The 24959-nt window shown below is 42.0% G+C and overlaps 2 protein-coding genes across 7 annotated transcripts in view; one reads left to right on the top strand and one right to left on the bottom strand.

Moving 5' to 3' along the window:
* The window catches only part of cul1 (cullin 1), a 57007-nt gene extending 42636 nt beyond the window's left edge, over positions 1–14371 (top strand). For 2 of the 3 annotated variants that reach the window (XM_012964854.3, XM_012964856.3), the window contains exons 15-22: positions 2–78; positions 7110–7241; positions 7466–7558; positions 8059–8106; positions 9688–9770; positions 10043–10148; positions 10819–10932; positions 13682–14331. In XM_012964854.3, the coding sequence (XP_012820308.1) occupies positions 2–78; positions 7110–7241; positions 7466–7558; positions 8059–8106; positions 9688–9770; positions 10043–10148; positions 10819–10932; positions 13682–13762 (734 nt within the window). In that variant the 3' untranslated portion in view covers positions 13763–14331. 3 annotated transcript variants of the gene reach the window in all.
* A 3674-nt stretch (positions 14372–18045) lies between these two features.
* Positions 18046–24959, bottom strand: part of ezh2 (enhancer of zeste 2 polycomb repressive complex 2 subunit) — a 47544-nt gene continuing 40630 nt past the window's right edge. For 3 of the 4 annotated variants that reach the window (XM_012964796.3, XM_012964798.3, XM_012964797.3), the window contains 6 exons: positions 22534–22712; positions 21549–21644; positions 20244–20325; positions 19911–19991; positions 19301–19385; positions 18046–18441 (listed from right to left, as the gene is read on the bottom strand). In XM_012964796.3, the coding sequence (XP_012820250.1) occupies positions 18381–18441; positions 19301–19385; positions 19911–19991; positions 20244–20325; positions 21549–21644; positions 22534–22712 (584 nt within the window). In that variant the 3' untranslated portion in view covers positions 18046–18380. 4 annotated transcript variants of the gene reach the window in all.

Below are 24959 nucleotides of genomic sequence, written 5' to 3'. Positions count from 1 at the left end.
GTGGACTTCAGCATACAGGTTCTCAGCTCTGGGTCATGGCCCTTCCAACAGTTCTGTACATTTGCTTTACCTTCAGAGGTAAGCTCAGTCACATCATTACTTATCTTAAAGCAAATGTGTGTGAACTAAATGAATATGCATGTGTTTAGTATGATGCCTACAAAGTGTTCTTAAATATAGTTATATGGCATTTAAATGCCTTAGCACATCCAGCATTCACGTGCACTAAGATTACATAGCACAGATTGTAATGCTGCATTAATTTTTGTGTTTGTGGGAAAAAAGAGAGGAAACTGTTCCCCCATGGTTATTCCTGATAATGGTAACAGCTGCAAAGTGCTTGTTTATATACATGCTAAGGCAGTGCTGTCCAACTTCTTTGGTACCAATGGATGGAATTTTTCCGGCCTACATGGTGGAGGGCCGATAATGGAAGCCAGTTTTGACCACTCCCCCCTTTTAAACCACACTTGTGTTATCACATGACCATACCCATATTAAAGGTAGTAGTACAGCAAAAACCTGCCATACTCATGCCTGTCCTACCCTGCCTGTGTGTGCCGTGCTCTACCCGCCCTATGCTGCCTCTGTACCATACTCTGCCTGCCCTCTGCTACCTGTGTGTGACATACTCTGCCTGCCTGTGTGCCATACTCTCTCTGCCCTACCCTGCCTGTGTGTACCATACTCTACCTGCCCTATGCTTCCTGTGTGTGTCCTACTCTTGTCAGTATGGCACACACAGGCAGCATAGGGCAGGCAGAGTATGGCACACAGGCAACATATGGCAGGTAGAGTATGGCATGCGCAGGCAGCATAGGCCAGGCAGAGTATGGCGCGCACACAGGCAGCATAGGGTAGGCAGAGTATGGCACATGGGCAGCATATGGCAGGTAGAGTATGGCACACAGGCTGCATAGGGCAGGCAGAGCATGGCGCACACACAGACAGCATAGGTCAGGCAGAGTATGGCACAGGGGGCATACAGTGACACAATGCTGGCACTACTCCTACAGTCTGCACAATAACTATATATTAAAAGACTTTTTAATTGCAGTACCATCTCAGTATATGTTCTTTTTATAGTGTGAAGGGATTATTTGTAGATTTCTACTGCTCCTACAGGTCTGAGGTGTGAATAGGTGAACAATGTGGGTCTTACAGTCTGAGCCTAAGGTATGAACAATGCAGAGGGTAAACAATGTAGGAATTAAAAGGTGTGAACACTACAGGGGATTACATATTTAAACAATACAGGGGGTTTACAGCCTGAATCTGAGGTGTGAACCATGCAGGGGGCCAGTTATTCACAGTCATTTAAATCTTACCCAAAGGTAAATCATCAAACCAGCCAGACAAGTGGGGGGCCAAACAGAGGGGGGTCGCGGGCCACCAGGTGGACAGCACTAACAAACCATGAAATCTTACTCTATCCATAATTTCCTTTAAACACCAGCAAGAAAGTTAGTAATTAGCATAGTACTTTTATTAAATTGAGTTTAAAATAAATCAAGTTACTTATTTCATAAACACCAAATAGTTACTACCCACTTGCCCACCTGCAGTTACTGGACCTGCTCACTCCTTGTGACAAGATCCTCATAGTGACTGTAGTCAGGTAACTATTTCTTCTTAGAGTCTAAAATCCCCAGCAGCTAGTAATCATTTATGTCTTCTGCTGAGTAAGCCGGTTTTGTCATTAGGGGAGGATGTCATTATGGGATGCATTATTTATAGGAACCCTTTTGTAACCCTTACACTATACGACCAAAAGGTGGTGCAATATGCTAAGAAAACAGATTCCATTAATGCAATAAGTTACATCTTTCAACCAACAGAGGGTGCCACCATGCTAGAATTTCAACATAATACAAGTTACAGCTTGCAACCAACAGATGGCGATACTATACTAGAGCCGCATTGCATTAAGAATTAAATCAAAAAGTAACTCAATCCAACACATGGTACAACCAAACTAAGAATTATTTATAATAATATATCAGTAAATCTTGATTACTTAACAAGTCCAGTTGCTTTAGATTTATTTATACTAGATATACCATGACCTGGATGGCATAATGTAACAGTAACTGCTGCTGAATTAGTCCAGAAGGACAGTCAGCAACTTTTATCATGGTATGTATTGCCATCTTTAGGCAAATTATCCAGAAAGGCTATATATCTATATTTTTGTTTTAAATATGCCAGTGCAGTAGGGTTAAGTTGTTCCTCTCTGGAGGCAGGACAAACTGAAAATTCTTTCTCCAATCCCTTTCCTACTTGTGTCTCCACCTCTTGCCCCAGTTTTTTTCAGTTTGTCCGGCCTTCACCTCTCTCTTATTTTACTTAGCATTTAATTTTTCATTTATCTCCTTTCCTTTGCATGGACATAATGACAGAGAGACCTATATTATTACATCAGGTCCAGTTGATTGCTCAGAAGACACCTCATGAGCTTCCTTCCTCCTGCAAAACCATGGTAGAGCCACCCTGCATGTGCTCCCACTGGTTTATCTTTGCTGATCTAGCTTAATGGTAGAGCCTCTGTCTCTGTGTAATTATCACCGTTTCTTGGTGAAACTCTCACAGGCACACGCAATGACATCAGGTGCCCTGCAGTAACTTGGTGCTGAAGTTGAGTGTGTCTTTCCACCAGATATGTGTGTTCCCAAGCGCCCACTTCCTGGGCTGACGTTTTTCCTCCTTACTTGCTCCTATTAGGCGCCACAGCACACTAGGTGACTACACTAGGACTGCCTTTTTTTTACTGTATCAAGGAACACTTACCGTATATACTCGAGTATAAGCCGAGTTTTCCAGCACTCAAAATGTGCTAAAAAAGGAATCCTCGGCTTATACTCGAGTCAAGTAGGGGCACTGATGGATTACCTGTCCTGTTCGGCGAATCCATTGCCGAACATGGACGCATCGCGCTCCCCCCCTCCCAGCCAAGTAGGGGCACTGCTGGATTACCTGTCGGGCGATTCCGTTGCCGAGCATGATGGACACATTGCGCCCCCCCCCCCCCCCCCCCCAGCCAAGTACAGGCACTGATGGATTACCTGTCGGCGAATCTGTTGCAGAGCATGGACGCATCGCGCCCCGCCCCCAAGCCAAGTACAGGCACTGCTGGATTACCTGTCGGCGAATCTGTTGCAGAGCATGGACGAATCGCCCCCGCGTCGCCCGAGCGCACACGTCGCACGCCAGTCGCGGGGGGTTTGCGCGCGGCGTCCATGCTGCCCAACGGATTCGCCCGACAGGTAATCCAGCAGTGCCTGTACTTGGCTTGGGGGCGGGGCGCGATGCGTCCATGCTCTGCAACAGATTCGCCCGACAGGTAATCCAGCAGTGCCTTAGTGCAAGTTAGTACTGTGTAATTCTGATCAAAGGGCATTACATTTAACAAAAGACAAAGCAATTCTTGCATACATCCCACTTCATAGAATACTTCTATAATGACTTCTGTCTAAATATCAAATCTTTTTAGTATGTAGATAAGATTCACTGGCATCTCTCTCCGTTTGCATTATAGACTTTAAGATGCTCAAACAGTATGGCTAAGGACAGGTTACATTACAGGCTTTACAGTTTATGCAGTTACACACTGCTTCTTTGGGAAGCAATGGGCTTATTATATGTCTGCTTAAATATTTGTATGTTGGCCTGACCTGCAAAAATCAACAATAAATATTCTACTGCATCTGTGCAGAGGGCTGCTAGCTGCTGCAATAGAAAACATGTCCCTGTGTGTGCTTTACTGCAGTAGGAATGGGACCCCTAAATGTATGCACATGTATCTCCTTATTCTGGTGCATGCTCGGCAACGGATTTGCATGCTGTGGTTAACTTATGTTGGATGCGCCTCATTTTCCAGCCCACACCTTGTGTTTATTAATATGGTAGTTGGCTAAGCACTTGTGAGTGTCCTTTTATTAAATAATTTGATTATTGAAACTTAGCAGTAGCGGCTGCATTTCCCACCCTAGGCTTATACTCGAGTCAATAAGTTTTTCCAGTTTTCTTAGGTAAAATTAGGTACCTCGGCTTATACTCGAGTATATACGGTACTTACAAGAACTCAAGCTTCATATCAGCACCCTTGAACTGAGGGCAGTTTAATATGCACTTTACTGGCAGCAGTGTCTGAAGGGCAAGCATGTCGGAATACAATCGGACAACAGCACCACCGTTTTACAAAGTATACAAAATTTATGTGATGGGTGGAGACGCACTAAATTCTCATATCGGCAGTATTCATTCCAGGGATTCAGAACTGGGAGGCGGACTATCTGAGTCACTCCACATTGGACCAAGGAGAGTGGCACCTCAAACCAGTAGTCTTTCAACATATAGTGAACAGATGGGGGTCTTGGCAGAAGGAGTGGATGCGCTTATCAGCCCATGGCACTGTCAGATGGCGTACGCATGCCGTCCCATTTTCCACTATCCATGTTGGCAGTGCAGAGTGTGATTTGCAGATCTGATACAGATCTCATCGGCATAACCATGGCCTCTTCCATTAATTGCAGATCTTCTCTCGCAAGGCCCAGCGGATGCAGAACACATACACAGGCTACTTGTTGTAGCTACTAAAATAGACAATGCTGATCATTTACTGATAACTGTCTCTACGTGTGTTTTAGCAGAGGCAAGCCTCAGTATCCATGGCAGGGTATTTTCTGGCGTTTTAGTAGCCATGAAAAAGTAGCTGCTACTAGTAGCTCAGCTTGTCTTCACCCTTATGGCTAGGTTGACCTTGAATTCCTGTCCTGGAAGATAGCCTTTCTCCTGATCAGTGTCCTTGGACAACATTTCATCAGGATAAAGTAGTTCTCTGCACAGTCCAATCTCACCTTTCTAAGGGCACATCATACTTTCACTTCTGTCCAAAGCCAACTAATGATTTTGAACAGCAACTACATACTTTGGATGCAGTAAGGGTGCTTAAAATCTACTTCCATAGTACTGCTGAGTTTAGGTTGGATGCCCTGTTCGTTTTGTAGCAACTACAAGCATCTAAACACTCCTTAGAAAGATGGATAGTCGCAGCTATTTGAGAGGCTTATAGGTCCCATGCCATTATGGCCTTTTCAGAAGCAGTCTTTGGCAGGAAGATGCTAGAAGCAGCAGCAGCAACATATCTAGCTCATGCCTTTTTCTTAGTTCAGCTGCATTGTTTTGTTTTTGGTTTTTTTTGAGGGTTTTGGGACTTCCCCAGTTGTCCTGCATTGACCGACTGAGAAAAGGAGATTTGGTTTTTTTTACCCTGAAACATCTTTTCTTGTAGGCCGTACTGTCAGTGCACCATTCCTCCCTTTTTGGGGTGCTAGTTATTGCTGCTCGTCACATTGATAGTTCGGTTCTTCTGTCTCCCCCAGCAGGCTTTGCGGGGTAAGAGGGGGAGACACGAAGAAGAAAGGGTTTCAAGAAAGACTTATCAAGGCCCCAAACCCTTTAACTCGGCACAAATATGGTGGACTTCCCAAATACCAACACTCACCCAAGATGATTGGGAGGAGGCAACAGACTCCATGTGTAACTGTCTCATCTCTACTAGAGACAGATTGATACAGTATAAAACCTTTCATCACCTGTATATCACACCATTAAGGTTGCACCAGATGGGCCGTACCCCAACAGATAAGTGCCCGAGATGTGCAGCCAGCCCTGCTAACTTTTTCATATGATCTGGGCATGTCCCCATATCGCTACGTTCTGGTCAGCAGTCACTAAATACTTATCGAATAACTTAGCCTTCCCTACTGTGACTGCTCCCGAAACTTACTAGCTTACTAGGAGTCCTAGACAGTATAATTGCTCAAAATAACTCCCGGATATGCTACAGAATTCTCCTGTTCTATGCAAAAAAAACAGTCGCAATGGATCGGATGGGCTCTACCCTGCCGACCGTTACAGCCTGGAAGAATCTAGTGAATGCGGTAGCCCCTCTGTATAAACTCACATACGAGACGAGAGACGCACCTGATAAATTTGACAAAATTTGGGGCCCTTGGTGTGACCTAGAGGGAAATTGATCGATCCCGCTCCTAGCTGCATAGTAAGTCCCCCAACGCCTTCCCACCTTTTTCTGCCATACCCTGAACATCTAACTCGGTAACGTGACGGACCCAATATGTTGGAACTGTTGCCAGACTCGCATTCACACTCTGTAATGTTAAACCTATCCCGTTGATGTTTGTAACAAATGTTAGAGATAGACCTGGAAAAGAAAGTCCAATACGTTTTCCTCATTGCACTATAAAATGTGTTATTTTATGTTTGTATGAAAATTAATAAAATGCACCTTTCAAAAAAAAAAAAAAAAAGACATCAGTTTGTCCTGCCTCCAGAGAGAAATAACTTAACCCAATGTCTTGCACTGCCAGGTAGGGCCTACGAGAAAAAGATTTTTCAGGTTAGAAAATCTCTTTATTTCACCCACAAATTGATTTTAGCTTTATATAGATTTATAGTGGACTGATATATTTGTAATTAATTGGTGCATTTAATGCTTAATTAAATGTGCCATTCTAGTATGATTGTGCCACCTATTGGTTGCAAACTGTAACTTGTAACTTATTTTACTCTTTATTAAGTGGGGTTTTCTAAGTGTTTTGCACCATCTGTTGGTTGAAAAGTGCAATAGGAGTTCCAATAGGCTACATTATATGGGAATAGTACAACCCAAATTTTACAGTTTTCAGTGGACCAAAAAATTCATGTAAAAGCCTGTAAAAATAGGTTAACACCTTAAGCAACTTTAAAGGTTTAGAAGAGCATTTCCAAGACCTGTAAATCGGATGCATAGCCTGACCCAAGAAGTCCTGTGTGGGCTGTCATAGGAGGTGCAAACTAATTGATGGTTTGTAAGGGCCAATTAGGACTTGTGTGAGTGAACTGGCACTTTGGAGGTAGGACCATTATCCTTGTAGTAGGATTCTTCCTTTCCCATGAGCACGATTCGAAACGGAGAACAAAAGCCTTTGGCTTTATAGTTTATTAATACAGTTAATCACTATAGGTGGGTGCTCTTATGAATGTGACAGTTCAACCCACTTATCATATGCAGAACACAAATAAAATGTTTTAATTCTCTTCCTTTACAGTTGGAACGCAGCTATCAAAGGTTTACAGCTTTTTATGCCAGCCGCCACAGTGGAAGGAAGTTGACTTGGTTATACCAGTTGTCTAAAGGAGAACTGGTCACAAACTGCTTTAAAAATAGATACACGTTGCAGGTATGTTGCAAGCAAAGAAGTGTATTGCTTAAATACCTAAAACAAATTGTGCACATCACATGTTGACTGTGAAGTAGAGGTTTGCAGTGCAGAACTGAGAGACAGCATGGTAACATTGCAGTTGGAACTAATGGAAAATTACTAATGATTTGGTACTGTTTAGTACTGCCTTGCTTTTGATGTATGATGTATACTGTGGTCTTTTTTCCCGATTCCTTTTTCAGGCATCCACATTCCAGATGGCAATCCTGCTGCAGTATAACACAGAAGATGCCTACACAGTGCAGCAACTGACAGATAGCACACAGATAAAAATGGTAACCGTATACAGTTTAAGGCCTCTATCTTATAAAAATTATGCTTGTTTGTTAAAAGCCATTATAGATTGTCACAGAGATAACTGTAATAATAACTATTTTGGCAGCTAGGGTTAGGCCTATGTGGGACAATTTTGATGGCTACTAGTAGTGCTGATCAGAACACACTTCTCCTTTCCCACTTACCAGTCTTGGAGCTCTGGGTGTAGATGACTTCATTTCTAGCATTGTCAGACTCTTGTCAGATTAAAGGTTAATGTCACATTTTTAGCAGAGGCACTGGAACTGCCTGTCCCGCCTGTCATTGTAATGACAACCTTTTATCTCCAGAATTCATATTGGACTAAGATGAGCCGTAATCCTAAACACCTAATGTACTTGCTAGAAGAATGGAAGCTCTTGGTTCACAAAGTCTAATTAGACTACAAATGTTTTCATGTGTTTCCTAATTCTAAATTAATCTTATCACACTGCTGCATTTCCTTTATTCCTTTTTGCAGGATATACTTGTGCAAGTTCTTCAAATTTTGCTGAAGTCTAAGTTATTGGTAAGTTTCACAGTTTCTGGTGTTCGCCTAAAACAGCAATAGGCTGAATACAGTTCTGTAGCTCAGAAGAAATTTTGGAATCGGGTCCCTTTAAAAGATTTTAAAAAAAATTGTGTTCATAGCGATCATTATCACATAGTTAAAGATCCCTGGGACTGTAAGCTTTCAGGCGTTAAAATATACTTTTAGGCTAATGTCACATGGTGTTTTGTCAACAGACTAAAAAAATGCCAATCTACTCTAACCCACCCCATGGCCATTAAGCAGTGACAGGAATCATGGGATTGGCATTTTGACAGCACCTTGCATGGTATAAGCCTTACTGGTGTTGAGGGCTTCCCCTTCTAATGCAAGTCATCCCTAGGTAATGATGGTTGCCACATAATAGCCAATGTAAGCATGGTCAGGGTTATTTATGTTTACATTTTGGGTGTCATTATTATACATTGCCCTCTGAAAGACAAGAAGAATCTCGTGAATTACACGACGTTGACATAAACATATGCTTAAGATGTTACTTACAGCTTAACTCATATGTTACTATACATTGCCTGTGTTAAGTGCATCTGCTGTATTTCTTCATTAGATCAGAGTAATCATAATAATTAGCAATTACTTGGAAATTACCTCACAGAGAAATAAAGTAGTAAGTGGTACTTGCCTTGAAAGCCAATGTATGGTAAGAGTGAAGTTGAATAGGTGTATGTACACGATAGGTCTGTACACTTTCCCTTTTGGCCAATCAAACCTGCAGGAGGAACAAAATTACTGGGGGTTGCCTAGCAAATTTGATCGAGTTTTATTCTACTTCAAATAAACATTTAAAAAAAAAAAAACTTGAATGTTTGCTTATTTATTTAAGATCTGAATATGAAAAACTCATTAGAATAAAAAAAAAAAAACTAATACCTTGAATTTTTGAGTTTACAAACTCAAAAATCTCGAATTGAAAATATGGCTTGGTTTTGTCTAGGACAACTCCATTGTCATCTACGTAAACACGCAAGCTTTTAGATGCCGACGTTTTACATTACAGTTTTTGGTGTTTTTTTTTTTGCACTCAATAAATATCAAATATTTGAGTTTTTGAACCATAATTACAATACATTACAAAAATTACAATCACCCCCTTGTTGTCTTTCTATTAATCCTAGCATTTGTGGGTGAATGCATGTGCTATAGAAATGTTTTTAGGCTATATCCCCTCGTTCACAAAGGGGAATCCTTCGGAGGGGATAAAACAACTGCAATTTTTTAAAAAAGAATCAGTGAGGGCCTGAGAAATTGGCATACCCCAGTGAGTTTAGCCTGCACTTCTTTTGTACTACAAACAGCTGGAACTGCAGGAAAGAAATATATTTGGCTAATTATAGAGCTCACTTACTCAATATACCATCACCTTGCGTACTCTGTTTTTTGCATCAGTGTGGGGCCGAAGTATATCAGATATGCATTCAGTATGTTATAGGTTGTTTGATCATGTGCCTCATTTTGTTGTCTTAACTTTAACACCTTTATCCTTTATAACACTAAGGCGCATCAGTGCAAATGTCTTTAACTTCTTCCCTTCTTTTAATATAGGTTTTAGAAGATGAAAATGCAAATGTGGATGATGTAGACTTGAAGCCAGATATTTTAATAAAGCTCTACCTTGGTTATAAGAAGTAAGTTTTAGCAACATATTAAAGGTGACTCAGCGTTGCCTCTGGGGGCAGAGTTTCCACACGTTGGCACATACAAATGCCTTTATAAGTGATGTGGTTTAAATGGGATGGCCTAGAACATCCAGCTGGTGTGGTGCAGAAGCATTGACACCATGGCAAACAGCTTTTAGGATACTTTATTCATAAAAAAGCTTGTCTCTTTAGTGGCTTAGACATCAGGCCTCTCCCTTTCAGAAGCTGGAACATAATCTCTTTATTTTTTTTTTTTGCAGTAAGAAGTTAAGAGTGAACATAAATGTGCCCATGAAAACAGAACAGAAGCAGGAACAAGAAACAACACACAAAAATATAGAGGAAGACCGAAAACTACTCATTCAGGTGATTCCCATTCTGCTGAATACTGATTGGCCTTTCTCCACTCCTATGAATGTTGCTATTATACTCTGCCCTGCTATCCCTGTTGAGGAATATGTGCTGCCAGTACTTTCCCTTACACCAGTGATCCCCAACCAGCAGCTCGTGAGCAACATGTTGCTCTCCAACCTCTTGGATGTTGCTCCCAGTGGCCTTAAAGCAGGTGCTTATTTTTGAATTCTTGGCTTGAAGGCAAATTTTGGAGGCATAAAAACCAGGTGTACTGCCAAACAGTCTCCTTTAGGCCAGCAGTCCATATAGGGGCTACCAAACAGCCAATAACGGCCCTTATTTGGCACCCCCAGGAACATGTTTTATGCTTGTGTTGCTCCCCATGTCTTTTTACATTTCAGTGTGGCTCACCGGTAAAAAAGGTTGGGGATCCCTGCCTTACACTGTATAATAGCAAGGTTGCTGGAGTGGCATTGAATTAGTTTGCCCTGCATATAGGCAGGCATTGTGACAATACTATTGTGCACTATTTGTTGGGAAGTGTCCACATTTAGGCTTGATAAAGGGTCCATTGTGGCCTGATACTTTGCCTTGCTATTGTTTTTTTAACCAATAAATTAACATTTCCACTATCAACTTTAGTCCAGTGTGCTACAGTAAGTTTTTCTTTTTTCTGATGTAGGCAGCCATTGTGAGAATAATGAAGATGAGGAAGGTTCTGAAACACCAGCAGCTTCTTGGAGAAGTGTTGACTCAGCTGTCCTCCAGATTCAAACCACGGGTCCCTGTTATCAAGGTGGGTTCAGAAAATACAGTGGCAGTATCCTACTAAATTATTTCTGAGGTTCTGATGTCTCACGGAGTCCCTGCTTGTGTTATTGCTGCCTCTTTCCAGGGCAGTTTTCTAAATTCCCCTCTTATTATCAATCAGTTCTAGGTCCCTCACCTTGAGAAAAGCACATTTTCCCATAGAGCTTCAGGTGCATTTCAGATCACTAACAGGACCCTGTAGGTTGAACCTGAATAGAAAGATAAGTAATAAAAAGTAATCATAACAATAAACCTGTAGCCTCTCAGAGTGATAGTTTTTGAATGCCGGGGTCAGTGACCCCCATTTGAATGCTGGAAAAGTCTGAAGAAGAAGGCAAAAAATGAAGAAAAAAAAAAAAAGACCAATTGAAAGGTTAAGAATTGGTTATACTACAACATACTAAAAGTTAACTTAAAAATGACCCACCCCTTAACCTGTGTTTAAAAATGCATTCTGCTTATCCTTCTAATGTAAATGTTATTTTGCGGTTTGCATCCCCTTTAACTTTGTGAGAGAATATATCGGTCACCTCTCCAGAAGAAATAAAATTGTATTCACTCATGAGAACCAGGGAACTACTAAGGCTCATATGACTACTGTGACTTATGTCTGTTACTGTAAATGAGTCATATATTTAGTCAGTAGTGTTTATTTACAGATATTAAAGGAGAAGGAAAGGCTAAGTTACTTGGCGGTGCCAAAATGTTAAGCACCCCCAAGTGACTTTAATTGCTTACTTTGTACCCCGGGCTGGTACCCCTGTTAGGAGAAAACAGCACCAGCCCGGGGTACCTGTGAGCGAGCGCTTCCTCCTTCTCGCTTAGTTTTGCCGGGACCCCACGACAGGCACATGCGCAGCAGAGTGAAAAGCCGACTTCTCTGTTAAAGTTCGGCCTTTTCACTCTACTGCGCATGCGCGCGAGCGAACAGGAAGGAGGAAGCGCTACAGGTACCCCAGGCTGGTACTGTTCTCTTCCAACTGGGGCACCAGCCCGGGGTAAAAGATAGGCGATTTAATTCACTTGGGGGTGCCTAACATTTTGGCACCCCCAAGTGACTTTGCCTTTCCTTCTCCTTTAAAGCTCAACCATTGCTGGAAGTTGATTTTGTTAATCATTATTATTATTACTCCTGCTTCTTACTATGCAGTCAGCAAAAAAAGCAATTATTGATGTGTGCAAGCTGCCCTGGCAAGGAGCAATGTAGTTTGCTTCAGTTGCTTTAAGCGGAAGGAAAGGAATGCATTATACCAATTCTAATAAAGTTATGTCATTTTTCCCCATAATGATTCTATGTATATTAAAATACATTTCTGGCTTGGAGGCAAGTTTTGGAGACACAGTTTTACTCCAAGCAGAGCTTCCTGCAGGCTAGCAGTTACAAATGGGGCTACTAAATAGCCAATTGCTTGCCCTTATTTTGCATCCCCAAAGAACTTTTCATGCTTGTGTGGCCACCAGCACTTTTTACGTCTGAGTTTGGCTCACACATAAAGGTTGGGGATCCCTGCCCTAAACATATATCTCTCTGACTGCACAGTTACAGGAGCTGACCAGCAGGTGTTGCTTTTACAAAATGTCTTATATTGGCAGCTAATATTATTATTAACATTTATAAAGCGCCAACGTATTCCACAGCTCTGTACAATAAGTGGGTTTCATACATTGGACATACAGAGTAACATATAAAGCAATCAATAACCAATACAAGAGATGAAGAGAGCCCTGCCCAAAAGAGCTTGCAATCTACAAGGAGAAAGGGTTGAGACACAAGGTGTGGGAATGGGCGTGACAGAGTTGTGAGAGGTGCGGCACAGGTTTATTGCTTTTAGCAGCACACTGAGGTTATGTTAAACTAGATTAGGGTAAGCTTCTCTAAATAAATGCGTTTTTAGAGATCTCTTGAAGGCAGAGAGATTGGGAGAAAGTCTGACAGTTTGTGGGAGTGAATTCCAGAGAATTCCTTGCAAAGTCTTGAATGCGAGCATGTGAGGAGGGAATGAGAGAGGAGCTGAGGAGCAGGTCAGTAGAGGAGCGTAACAAGCGGGTTGGTTGGTACCTAGAGATGAGTTCAGAGATGTAGGGTGGGCATCTCTGCTTTGAATGTGAGAGTCATTAGTTTGAATAAGAACTAATAAGAACTTTAATAGCATTGAAACGGAAAAAAAATAAACAAATGTAAATGCCACATTAATGACACTTTAGATTATGACCCTGCAGTGACAGAAGGAGCAGTGCTGTGATTTAGAGACATATAGATAAACAAAACCCCCCTAATATAAATATGTTGCTGGTTTCACTCTGAGGTAAAAATAATTACTTATTTTGAAAATAATGACCCCTAATTGGAGCTTCCTATTGATCTGCAATGGTACCTGCTGTGTATGAATTATGGGTGTGTCCTAAAAGTCCCTACCAGAAGCACAGTAGGAGGGGGATAGCCAATCACAGCCCAGCAGACACACAAGCTGCTTCCTTTCCTACAGTACAGTGTTCTGAGTGCTGCTGCCCCTGGGTGGGACTAGTAAAGGTTTTGCAGCAATTATAAATAAATCAGCCAACACCCAACTTCTTGAGGCACATTCCTTCTATATTTAGAGGAGTATAATGCACTGGCATCTCATTTAACTAAGGATCTGTTCTCCCTTTACACAGGGTGAGTGATCTCTGACCAATAATCATCCCTTTGACTGAGAATAAGTGTATTTTCTAATGAGTGTTTCTTTCCTTTGCAGAAATGCATTGATATCCTAATAGAAAAAGAGTATTTGGAGCGCGTGGATGGTGAAAAGGACACATACAGTTACCTGGCTTAAATAACATTTTTATACATATATTTAGTGATTGCCTGAGTGGTAAACGTCATTGGTGTGACACTCAGCAGATAGTAAACGTTACGTGATGGAACGAATGGAGACACAAATGAACTTCACAAGGGCGATGTTGCTGCTGCTGCCTGGGTCCTTCTTCTCTTTTTAACAACAGAACTTCATAAAGCCAACCTCAGATCTGCCCTGGACCTGCTCAGGACTGCGCCATTAATTCAAGCAAGGAAATACAGAAATAAGGACACCCACGTGCATCACTTTAAGAACATAAGGGAGCCTGTACCCAGAGAGAAGAGATGTTTGCATGCTACCACTTGCCTCCTTTAAACCAATACACCCTGGCTGTACCGGCAACAGCTGTCCGTGAAGGCAGATAAGTCCCTAGGTTTTTGGCGGCACACTTTAGTGAGTCTGAACGGACCTAATGTATCCGCTATGAAAACCCATTTGTATAGTGTGTTTCATTTTTTTTAATGTGTGAAAAATAAAAACAGGAAAAAATCAACATTTTCTGTACAATGTGCATTGGCTTTTTTTGTGTCAAGTTTCATTCTTCCAAAATGTAAATAAAGATACTTACGGAAATGTTTTGCTACAGTTCCCTCTGCAACGCAAATTTATCATTTAATGTTAATTTTGTACTTATTATATACTCTGCCCCATGGCAATGGAACATTGTGCTTCTAAGCAGTTTCTCAATTTCATTTTTATGCTGTTATGTCTTTTACGCTGTTAACCTGCGCTTACCTTGCTGTCCAGTCTGGGCACAATGGCAAGAGCTCATTTTACTTACCATGAAGCACCTTTTGATGCTTTTCTGCTCACTGACACTTTTTTTTACGTCATTGAAATTTAGAGGGTGGTTTATCAGCATTCAAGCTTCATTTTTCTTTTCACAGTTTGAGTTTTTTTGCACAAAAAAACTTTAATTCAAACTATGGTTCAAAAACTTGAATATATTTATATAGTGCCAAAAACTCAAATGTAACAATTCTCCATCTAAAAATGTCCGCATTTCTATAGTCAGTGGGAGTTGTTCTAGGCAAAGACAAGCTAGATTTGCGATCTTAAATTTTTTGAGCTTGTAACCTCTGTGCCTGTCATGAAATTTGAGGGGGTGGGGGGGGGCACTGTCCCATCATGGAATGGTGGGGGCCACACTGCCGGTCAGGAAATTCCAGGTGGGCTGAACATTTTGCCCATCATGAAATTTATGGGGCACTGTCCCTACCATCATTAATTGGTGGCGGTCTGTACCTGTCATGAAACTTTTTTTGTGTGGTGGGGAGGTTGGACACTCTCAAGTCATGAAAAGATGGGGGCCACATTGTGCTGTCATTAAATTTTTGGGGTGGGACAATGTTTTCATCATTAAATGGCGTGGGCCACACTGTACTTGTTAAATTTTGAGAGTGGGGGGGGGGACACTGTTCCCGTTATGAGAATGGTGGCCGCACACTGTGCCTGTCATAAAAACCCTAGGAGCCCCACATTGCCATGAAATGCTGGGGGAGTTGCACTGTACCTGTATAAAACTCTGGGGGCACCACTGCACCTGCCTTGTAATCCTAGGGGGTATAAAGTGCCTGTCATGAAATGCAGAGGGCCACACAGTACCTATCGTGACATACCAGGGGTCCAAGTAGTCATGAAACACTTGAGTGATTAAACACAAGTGCCTGTATATACTAACATGTTCAGCATTATATGGTGCCATGTAAGTTGCTTATTTAATGTCCCAATTACTTCATTTTTCTTTCTCACTGCCCAAACCTTTGTAACTATTGTCCTTCCTTCGTCAGTATTTGCTAAATTGGCATTGGCTTGTGGGAGGAAAATATCATTTTGCCTTTATAGGTCTCTGATGAGGCCTCTCCTTGAGTATGGGGGGCAGTTTGGGCCCCAGTGCTTATGAATAGAGGAGAGTAAGGAGCTGGAGAAATTAAGAGTTCTGTGTATTTAAAACACATCCTCCTTATAAACAAGTGGAAGCACCTCCCTCGCAAACATACTGTAGCCATGAGACACTCTATGCAGGGGTGGCCAAAACGTTGATTGTGGTCCACAAGTCGATCCCCCATGGACTTCTGGTGTCTAAGCTGGGATATGTGGAAGTGCAGCGTTTTTATTGGGTATGCTGTGTCGTGTACGTACGTGGGGAGGAGCCAAAGTCAATTGCCGCACAAAAAAGTCTGGGCACCCCTGCTCTACTGAATACACTGTTGTGCAACAAAGACACAAACCAGCACAAGGCTATGCACCAAATGTACTTGCCAAGCCTCACCTGCCAGGCTTGAAGGGTAATGACATGAGGGTGGGGGCAGTGATGCGATGCAGGCAGGTCTCCTAGTTTGGAGAAAGCTGCAGGAAAATGCATTGGAGCAAATCAGTGGTGGGAAAAGGTGAGTAAATTTGTAATTCAAGCTATAATAGCTTGGGCTGGGTGGCAACCCAAGCTTAACACAGCTGCCACTTATAACAATGTAAATTTCTGCCAATTATCAGCCAGCACTTTGTGATTGGACAGGGCTGAGACAAGCTGATTGGCCGATGAATAATGTCTGTGTGACTGATGAAGGGCACACTGTTGTGCAGCCACATCTGCAGCATTGTGAGGCAAATGCACTAAAAAGAGTTCTAAATTTGGAAGCCAGCATCTTAAGGGCTCTGGCACACGGGGAGATTAGTCGCCCGCGACAAAACTCCCTGTTTGCGGGCGACTAATCTCCCCGAGTTGCCATCCCACCGGCGACAATGTAAGTTGCCGGTGGGATGGCACACGCGGCGGCGCGATTTCGGGAAATCGCCGAAAAAGCCTCGCGAGGCAACTTTGGCGATTTCCCGAAATCACGCCGCCGCGTGTGCCATCCCACCGGCGACTTACATTGTCGCCGGTGGGATGGCAACTGGCGGCAACTCGGGGAGATTAGTCGCCCGCAAACAGGGAGTTTTGTCGCGGGCGACTAATCTCCCCGTGTGCCAGAGCCCTAAGGTGGCCATACACCTTACAATTACGTTCATTCCTGCAAACATCATTCCCACCCTCCACTAATGTTCAGGGCTGAATCGTCAGTTATGGAGATAAAAACAATTGGGATTCTACCCCTATCTAACGAGTCTATGGGAGATTCCCTTTCTGAGGGAATTTTGAGCTTTGGATAATGAGTTTCTAGATAACAGATCCTATACCTGTACAATAATAATTCTATGCTGAAACTAAGCCAACCTAGGGAGCACAACCATAACCAGGACACCCATTATGCACAGAATGTCCCATCTCAGTTCATACGTGTGAGTGACCTAAATCACTACAGGGTCAGTTATGGAAAACGGGCCATACAGAATTAGTTTGTGTGAGTGCCTTGTGGCAGTGAGCAGCATGCCTGCATTCTGACTCCCAGGTACAGTTAATGTGTGGTGCAGAGCCTTCCCATTTGCTTCCCCATTTCCCCCTAGCGCTGACCAGTCAGTGTCACACACACCAATACAGTAACACTACAAAATATTTTGTGCATAACACCACCAGAAGAGAGCCAATGCCTCGCTGACCTCAACATGCCTTTAATCCTTTTCCCAGTCTCCATGCCTATATCCAGCTCCTCCCATGATGCCCTGCCCACTTCTTCCACACTTTCCCTTTCAGACCCTTTTTATGTCCTCCCTGTTCCTTCCTCTACCTCCGACACACTCTCTCTCTCATCTTCCTGAAAAGTTTTTGAATGCAGAAGAGTATATAAGTGGCAAGGCATCCATGCAGCTGAGAGCACAAACAGTGAAAAGTTGTGTGCAAATTTGTTTTCTGCATACAATGTTCTCCCGTGTGTTACTCTATGAAAAGAAAGAGCACCCAACTTAAAGGGCACTTGTCCAAATTGCTTCTCCCACCAGAGGTGCGGGCTAATAAAGCCTACACTCCTACCTAAGGTGAATGGGCATAATGAGCAAGCCACATTTAGAGCTCCATCCAAGTGTGAGTGGCCAATCGCTGATGGGGGCTATTGAGGAAAAAAAAATGAATCCCCAACTGGTGTGCAGGCTCTATTAGAGGTGAGGAAACCAATTTGGGGGGGGGGGGGGGGGGGGTGACACATTTACTGGTACAGTGTGTGTCAAAAAGGAAACTAGTATGGTCCTCATCCCTACAGAATGACTGCTTACTACTTATATGAGCTGTAATGAGGGTAGGGAAGTCAGAAACTCTTTCCAGAACAGTCTTTTATAGTCCAGAAGAAACAACAGAAACCTTAGAAAATGCACAGAATGGCAAAGGCTGGGTTTTTATATCTATTTAATATCTAAAGCATAAAATGAATGGTGTAGTTTGCCAAATGAACAGTAGAGAAAATACAGAAGTTCAAGTATATTTTATTTGAGGTGGGACATGTACCTGAATAACATTATTGCCAAACGTTCCTAGGTACAAAATACAATGCAAGTGGCAAAGGAAAGAGTCGTTTCATTATGGTCAGACCACTATAAATTACTGTTACAGTACTCGGTAACTCAGAACTTCAGCTTGCATTTTCTTCCCCTCTTGTATCTAAAATTGCGCGTAAGAAATTCCTGAAGAAGGTAAGGCATGGGTTTCAGAAGGAGGTAGCTAGAATCAGGGGATTTCCATTTCTCTCTCAATACCCACATATTTCAGAGCATCTGCTTGGCTGTATCTATAGGAACAAAAGAGAGAGGCGACATTTAAGGGTCATATTACTAGAAAAATTAATATAACTGCCAAGTAAGGGTTGTGTGCAAGAGTGAGAATCAAACGGGGACAATACCGAGCACACACAGCAAAAATTAACAACCCTGGCATTGTTTTATAGTATCTACTGCCACAAAATGTTATTTACCTACATTTTTTGTGCCCAGTTCCCACCAGAAACGGCACTTAGGCTCACCTCAAACATCACACCACGGCACCAATGGGACAGCTTTACTTGGTGAGCACTCTATGGTACAGCAAACTCTCACATTTACCCATAAACCCATAAAATCTGTGATGCCTTCCAACACAAATTCTTACTGCAGAGATGTAAGGGGAAAATATACAGGAAACAATAGAAGCATACGACTGTGGGAGGAACGCGATGCATTTCATTTGTGCCTTTGAGTAGAGTGATAGGAAAGAAGGGGCTGCATTTTTTCCTGTGTTCCCCTGTGATTGAATTCATGAAAGATCCGCAGCAGGGGAACGCAGGCAAGACTGCTTGTAATAGGCCTTAATACAAGGGATAGCAAAACTTCTTGTGTAGGAAATTGAAAGATAATATCAATAAATATAGGTGTCAAATTTATAGAATGATAAAACCCACCTTAAAAGGAGAGGTTACAGATATAGTTAAACAATCCTAGTTTAGCAAGAATTAAAATGCAGTGGCTTCAGAGAATGAAATGAAAAAGGGATAGATGAACTATAGAAAATGCTAAAGGGCAGTGCTTTGGTTACCCCTTGGGCAGCAATACACCATTATACTAAATATCATGGATTCAGCGAAGGCAAGCAAGAAAGCAAATAAACACTCTCACCTGTAATCAAAGAAGAGTTCTTCACCCGTTTGAATGGCTCTCTTCGCAAAAATCCCTATTCTATGGTCTCCATTTACCATCATTACTGAAGAGAGAAGAGCAAAACATTAATAAGCCATCCATTGACGCTGTTCTTTATTAAGTCTTATACAAAAAAAGGCGTAAAAGGCGAGAGATTCCCAGATTAGATTAGAATGAGCTGGCTGCAGCACTGGACGCTGCCTAAGACAATACTAAAAAACCACTTGTTATTGGCGTTGCTGCAAGATTTAATTTAAATTTAGAGAAATCAACTTATTATATGATAAAATATGTACAACAAATCTAAAAACTAAATATTTAAAGGGATACCGACACGCTCTACTTTAAACAGGAATGCATCATTATGGCTATGTGAGCATGCTCAGCAAGAATCCCACATTTGCAAGGTGCCCACCTTCATTCCTGCACTATGTCCATCCCTGTGTCAAGAACAGGGAAGCTTTGCCAGACATCACCAACAAACAAGCTGTGTCGGGAGCAACACGTGCAAACTGAATGCTGAGGGTAAGGCATACTGATGTGTGGTCACTATACCTTTAACACCGCACACCCAAGAGACAAATCATACCTTTTGCATAGCAGTTTGGATTCACAGAATGGTTTGCAAATCGGATTTTGTTGCCTTTTCTTGTTGCATCTACTACAAAATCTTTAAAAAAAAAAAAAAAAAAATGAAGTACATTATTATGTAGAGCACAGGTTATTTGCACACAACAGAGTTTGTTATATTCTCCCAAGACTACAAATAAAAATGTGAACATCCTTTAGACAGACAGTAAATTCCATTTAGAGATTAGTTGGCACTCCATCTGTACAGTAGCCCTTTAATAATTGCAGACCCTTAGAGATGATTGGCATTCTGGGCAGTGCATATATGGGTACAATTGCTGGTGAGATTTACCATTGTTCAAGTTGAAGAGGAAGCTACACATGTATTTATCATACACCTTTCCTCTTCGATCAGCTTCATCCTGGGATATGATCTGAAAAGAGAGGAAAAATTAAGCTAAGTAAATTGGCAGCATTATAAAGTAAATTAGAATTATAAAGTTCACCATTAAATGAACTTTGCATGCTCCTTTTAGAATAATCCTTGGATTTCTGCGCTACTTATCCCTTAAATTGTACAGGGATCAAACTGGAGTAGGCTTCAGCTGGCCATAAATGCCCAACCCTAGACAAGCAATGTAATTCATTTTAGCCAATGTCCTATCAGAATCAAAGTTCAATCTATACCCCTGTTTGGTGTATGGGTGGGGCATCAACATAAGTGAAAATAAGACAAGTTGCGGATCCTCCACACTTCAGATCCATTCAGGCTAGTGGGGCCACATTGTTAACTGTAAACCCAGTGGTAGGATAATGGTCAGTATGGCCCATGCATGCGTGTATGAATGGCACAGTACATGTAGGTATGTACGAAGTGAGGGAATTGTCTGCATCACAGAGAAGCAATGTGAAGTTTACACCATACTCTCAGGGACACAAATGATCATCGGCTCTGGAATGAAGGAGAGGAACAACAGGGATAGTTCATCCTGCTCTCCTGAGGGAGAACATTAACCCTCCTACTTAGGCTTGTGTCTGGAAAACAATCCCTAAACATTAAAGACTCAGAGACTGAGCTGGCAGCAGCATCTACCCACAGTCAGGAAAAAGGTGAAAAGGAGCCACAGTTGCTTTGTATAAATTTTACAGCTTAACATAGGGTGTCATGGACATCCTGGCACTCAGACCAGCTCCAATCTGGAGGGACTATCATGGAAAATGCTGCCCTCTGTATTTCTGCAATTGTACCAGAGTAGAATTGTGCCACATTTAGAGTGTCTCACGTATGTCGATCTCCATTCTTTCAGTTAAAAATCTATTTTCAGTCACTTGCTTGTGAGAGAGACTTTTTCTTGTGGGCAGCAAAACTTTCCATCAGTCACTGCCCTAAAAGTTGGGCAGCACTGATCTAATAAATCAAAAAAGGATCAGGAAGCACAGCGTCCCCTGTTTAACAGTACTTAATAGTAGGAACTGTAAACGGATTAAACCCTTACAGCTCTTAATTTATCCCTTTAACATTAGAAAAGCAAAGATGTGGATTTCTGCACTTGAGTGTTTTTCCAGAAGCCATACAAACTGAGCGGAAGCATTACTCACATGCACTGCAAGAACTTGCCTTTGTGTTAGAGAACAATATACACACTATTGACCTCACCTCTCCACAGTACTCAGAGATGAACTCGTTTTTCTGTACAGGGTCTTTGATGAAGATCCCCCAACCAGCAACGTCAGAAGGAGCCAACAGCAAATGCTAGGAAGGCAACAGAGATTTGTTGTCAATGCAAAAAAGCTTTTTTTTTTTTTTTTTTAAATACATTCTTTAGAGTGCAACGCCAGTAATTACAAGGGCACTGAATGGGGTCTCCTCCTCATTTCAGTGGAGATAATCACAATACCTACATCACAATTAAAGGAGAAGGAAAGGCAAAGTCACTTGGGGGTGCCAAAATGTAAGGCACCCCCAAGTGACTTAAATCGCCTACCTTTTACCCCGGGCTGGTGCCCCTGTTCAGAGAGAACAGCATCAGCCCGGGGTAGCTGCAGTGCTTCCTCCTTCCTGTATCGCTCGTGCGCGCATGCGCAGTAGAGTGAATAGTGGAACTTTAACAGAGAAGTCGGCTTTTCACTCTACTGCGCATGTGCCTGTTGTGGGGTCCCGGCAAAACGAAGCAGGAAGGAGGAAGCGCATCGCTGCAGGTACCCCGGGCTGGTGCTGTTTTCTCCTAACAGGGGCACCAGCCCGGGGTGCAAGGTAAGCGATCACTTGGGGGGTACCTAACATTTTGGCACCCCCAAGTGACTTTGCCTTTCCTTCTCCTTTAAGAATTCACAAGACAAATGTTTTGGATCACTAAACATGATTTTAGCTAAAAAATAATAAAATTTCACCCATAGCAAAAGGCATTGGGAGGTGAACAGCAAAATATGTAACAAGGGCCTGCTTTTAGATATCTGTGTGTTAATGGTTACTGTAAAAAGAATATTGCTTCAAATGCCAGTGAGATAGATCTTTGGGTTTTTTTTTTTTTAGACATCAAGTACAACTGACATTTAGCACTGTAGTGCCAACAGCAAAGAAAAAAAAAAAATTCAATTTCCCTCCGCCACCTTTAAGACCATGCTCATAAAAAATGACAAACCTTCTTGGAACCGCGCTGAATGCTGCAGTTCTTGCAGGATACATTCTTACTGTCCCAGTGATCCGCAGCCCCACAAGTTAAACACAGGTCTGGGTCACACTCCCGTACAGCCAGGTAGCAAGGGCACTGCTTAGTATTGCACTGAGCTTTACAGCGGCATCCAGGAAACCTGTTTTGGCCTTTAAAAACAAATTTGACATGTCATAAATAAAACATACAGGACAGTTTTCGCCAGACATGCAGAAAAGGCATGTAGAAAGCAGGAAAGGGGCCTCTCACCTTAAATAAAGCGTCCATCTGTGCAAGCTTTGGTAAAACAGCCTAAGCATCATGCCAGCTAAGGAGCTTGCAGACAAACAGCAGCATCCAACAGATTTTGTTACTCTCTCCCCATATACCCTTTGTTTATCATTTGGCCCAAGAAAGCAGCTATTCTTTCAACTGATGCAGATTTAAGGTGACAGGTCAATTTCAAGGCAAAAAAAAAAAATAATTGCATGTGGTGCTGCAATGTACAATATGGCTAACCAGCTTTAACAAGAGAAGCATGTTTAATGAGATGATTTAAAACAACGGATTGACTTACTGACTTAATATAAAGAATGTAGATGTGAATTGTTTTGTCCCAGTGTATTTATGGGGTATGTATTACACTGGATAGTAAAAGCTTTCTTAAGGACAGGATATTGACTTCTGCCTCTGAGGCAGTCGGTGTGGCTGCTTATTGTATATGGTGCAGAGTGACTTGTCAGCATGAAAAGATAAATTATGAGGCATTATTTACCATGAAACAATATACCACATGGTCCTTGAAGCATTTTTTATGTATATTATTTCTGTTAATAGCTTGTTCATAGGGTCCAAAGGCAACTTGCGCAGCCAGAAGGCAGGCAGACAACCCTTGTAAGATATAATCCTAAAGCAGTCAGTCTGCTTAGGCTTCCGTCACTGACTAGAATTTCAGAGAGATAAAGAGAGGACATAAGATAAGAACTCACGTGTATTAGATTATTCTCTTACATACATATTTTATTGTCTATAGTTTGTAAGGAATAAACTTTATAGAAAAATGAATGTAAGTGTTCATGGCAGTAAAATTAGTGTGCTTCTGAACTATTTCTATTTCTTTCATTCAAATAGGGAACTTTCTAAATATAATACATTAAAATGTCTGTGCTGTTTTTGAAATAATCAAGTTACTATTTGTTATCCTCCTCTCATTTCGTCCCTCTTCAGCTATGTGTCAGTCAGGTTTTTATTATTGTTATTATCATCAGTTAGGGTCAGAGACACTGGTGTGGGCACTCTCTTTGCCTAGATAAAGTATAATAACCACCTTTTTTAAAATAACTGACCAACACAAAGCTGCATGTAGAGAGAAAGATTGCTAAGAGGAGATAATGAAGAGTAGCTTGATTTTAGCTATACTTCCCCTTCAAGGAACCACTCTGAGAGTCGACAGTGATTAACAAATATGCAGGTGGCTTCCACAGTGAGAAACTGCTATGCTCTGCACAGTGTTTAAACTACTTGCTTATTGGTCTGAGGCTGTCATGACAGTTTCAGGAAAGAGCTGCTTTCCTCCAATGTTGGCTTCCTTATTTGGCCTCAAGCTCTAATCAGATATTAGAGCACTGTTTTCCCAAAGTAAATGAATGACAGCACTGGTTCATGTCTGATAACCAGCACGGCATGAAGAGGAATATTTAAAGGCTGATCTGGGATGGAAGGAAGCTGTCAATGCAGCCCTTGGATGACCAGTGTGCACCGTGAAGACATGTTCAATACGATGAACAGAAAAAAGGACCTTACTGTGCAAGTTAATAACACCTATGCTTCTCATCTTTTTTTTTCCTCTTCATCTTTAATTTTAACATTGGTTCAAGTGACTAGATTTGCAGTGTATCCCGATTTTTGTCTGGATAAATCCAAAGGCTGTAATACATGAGTAGATTTAAGCTGCTGAGTCGAGTACTTTAGATTGATTTGGCAGCTTATCTGCCAGTGTATGGGCCCCCCAATGGGCCTCCCTGATCAATTTATCTGGCTGAAAACTGTCCAGGTGTCAATCAGGCAGGCTTGATTTTGCTGTTGGATCAGGGGCCGCATTGGTTCATTGTTGTGGTCCTCGATCCAACAGCCCCTACACCAGTTGTTGTAATAACGAGCGAATTAGCCATCTTAGGTGGGCATATCGGGAGGAGATCCACTTGTTTGGTAACCTCGCCAAACTAGCGGATCTTAACGTGTCTGGCCACCATAGCCCTCACCTCATCCCCATTCACACTTTGGTGTCCACTAGGATTTAGGGCTATGACACGCAGTTATACTTGTCGCAGCTACAAAATGGCAGAAATACCTGAGAATCGCCTCTGTTAAAAACCACATAGAGACATTTATCAGCATTGTCGATTTTGTAGCCTGTA

This window comes from Xenopus tropicalis, chromosome 6 (assembly GCF_000004195.4).
Source record: "Xenopus tropicalis strain Nigerian chromosome 6, UCB_Xtro_10.0, whole genome shotgun sequence".
NCBI lineage: Eukaryota > Metazoa > Chordata > Amphibia > Anura > Pipidae > Xenopus > Xenopus tropicalis.
The sequence above is the reverse complement of the archived record's forward strand: the minus strand, read 5'-3'. Positions and strand labels throughout refer to the sequence as shown.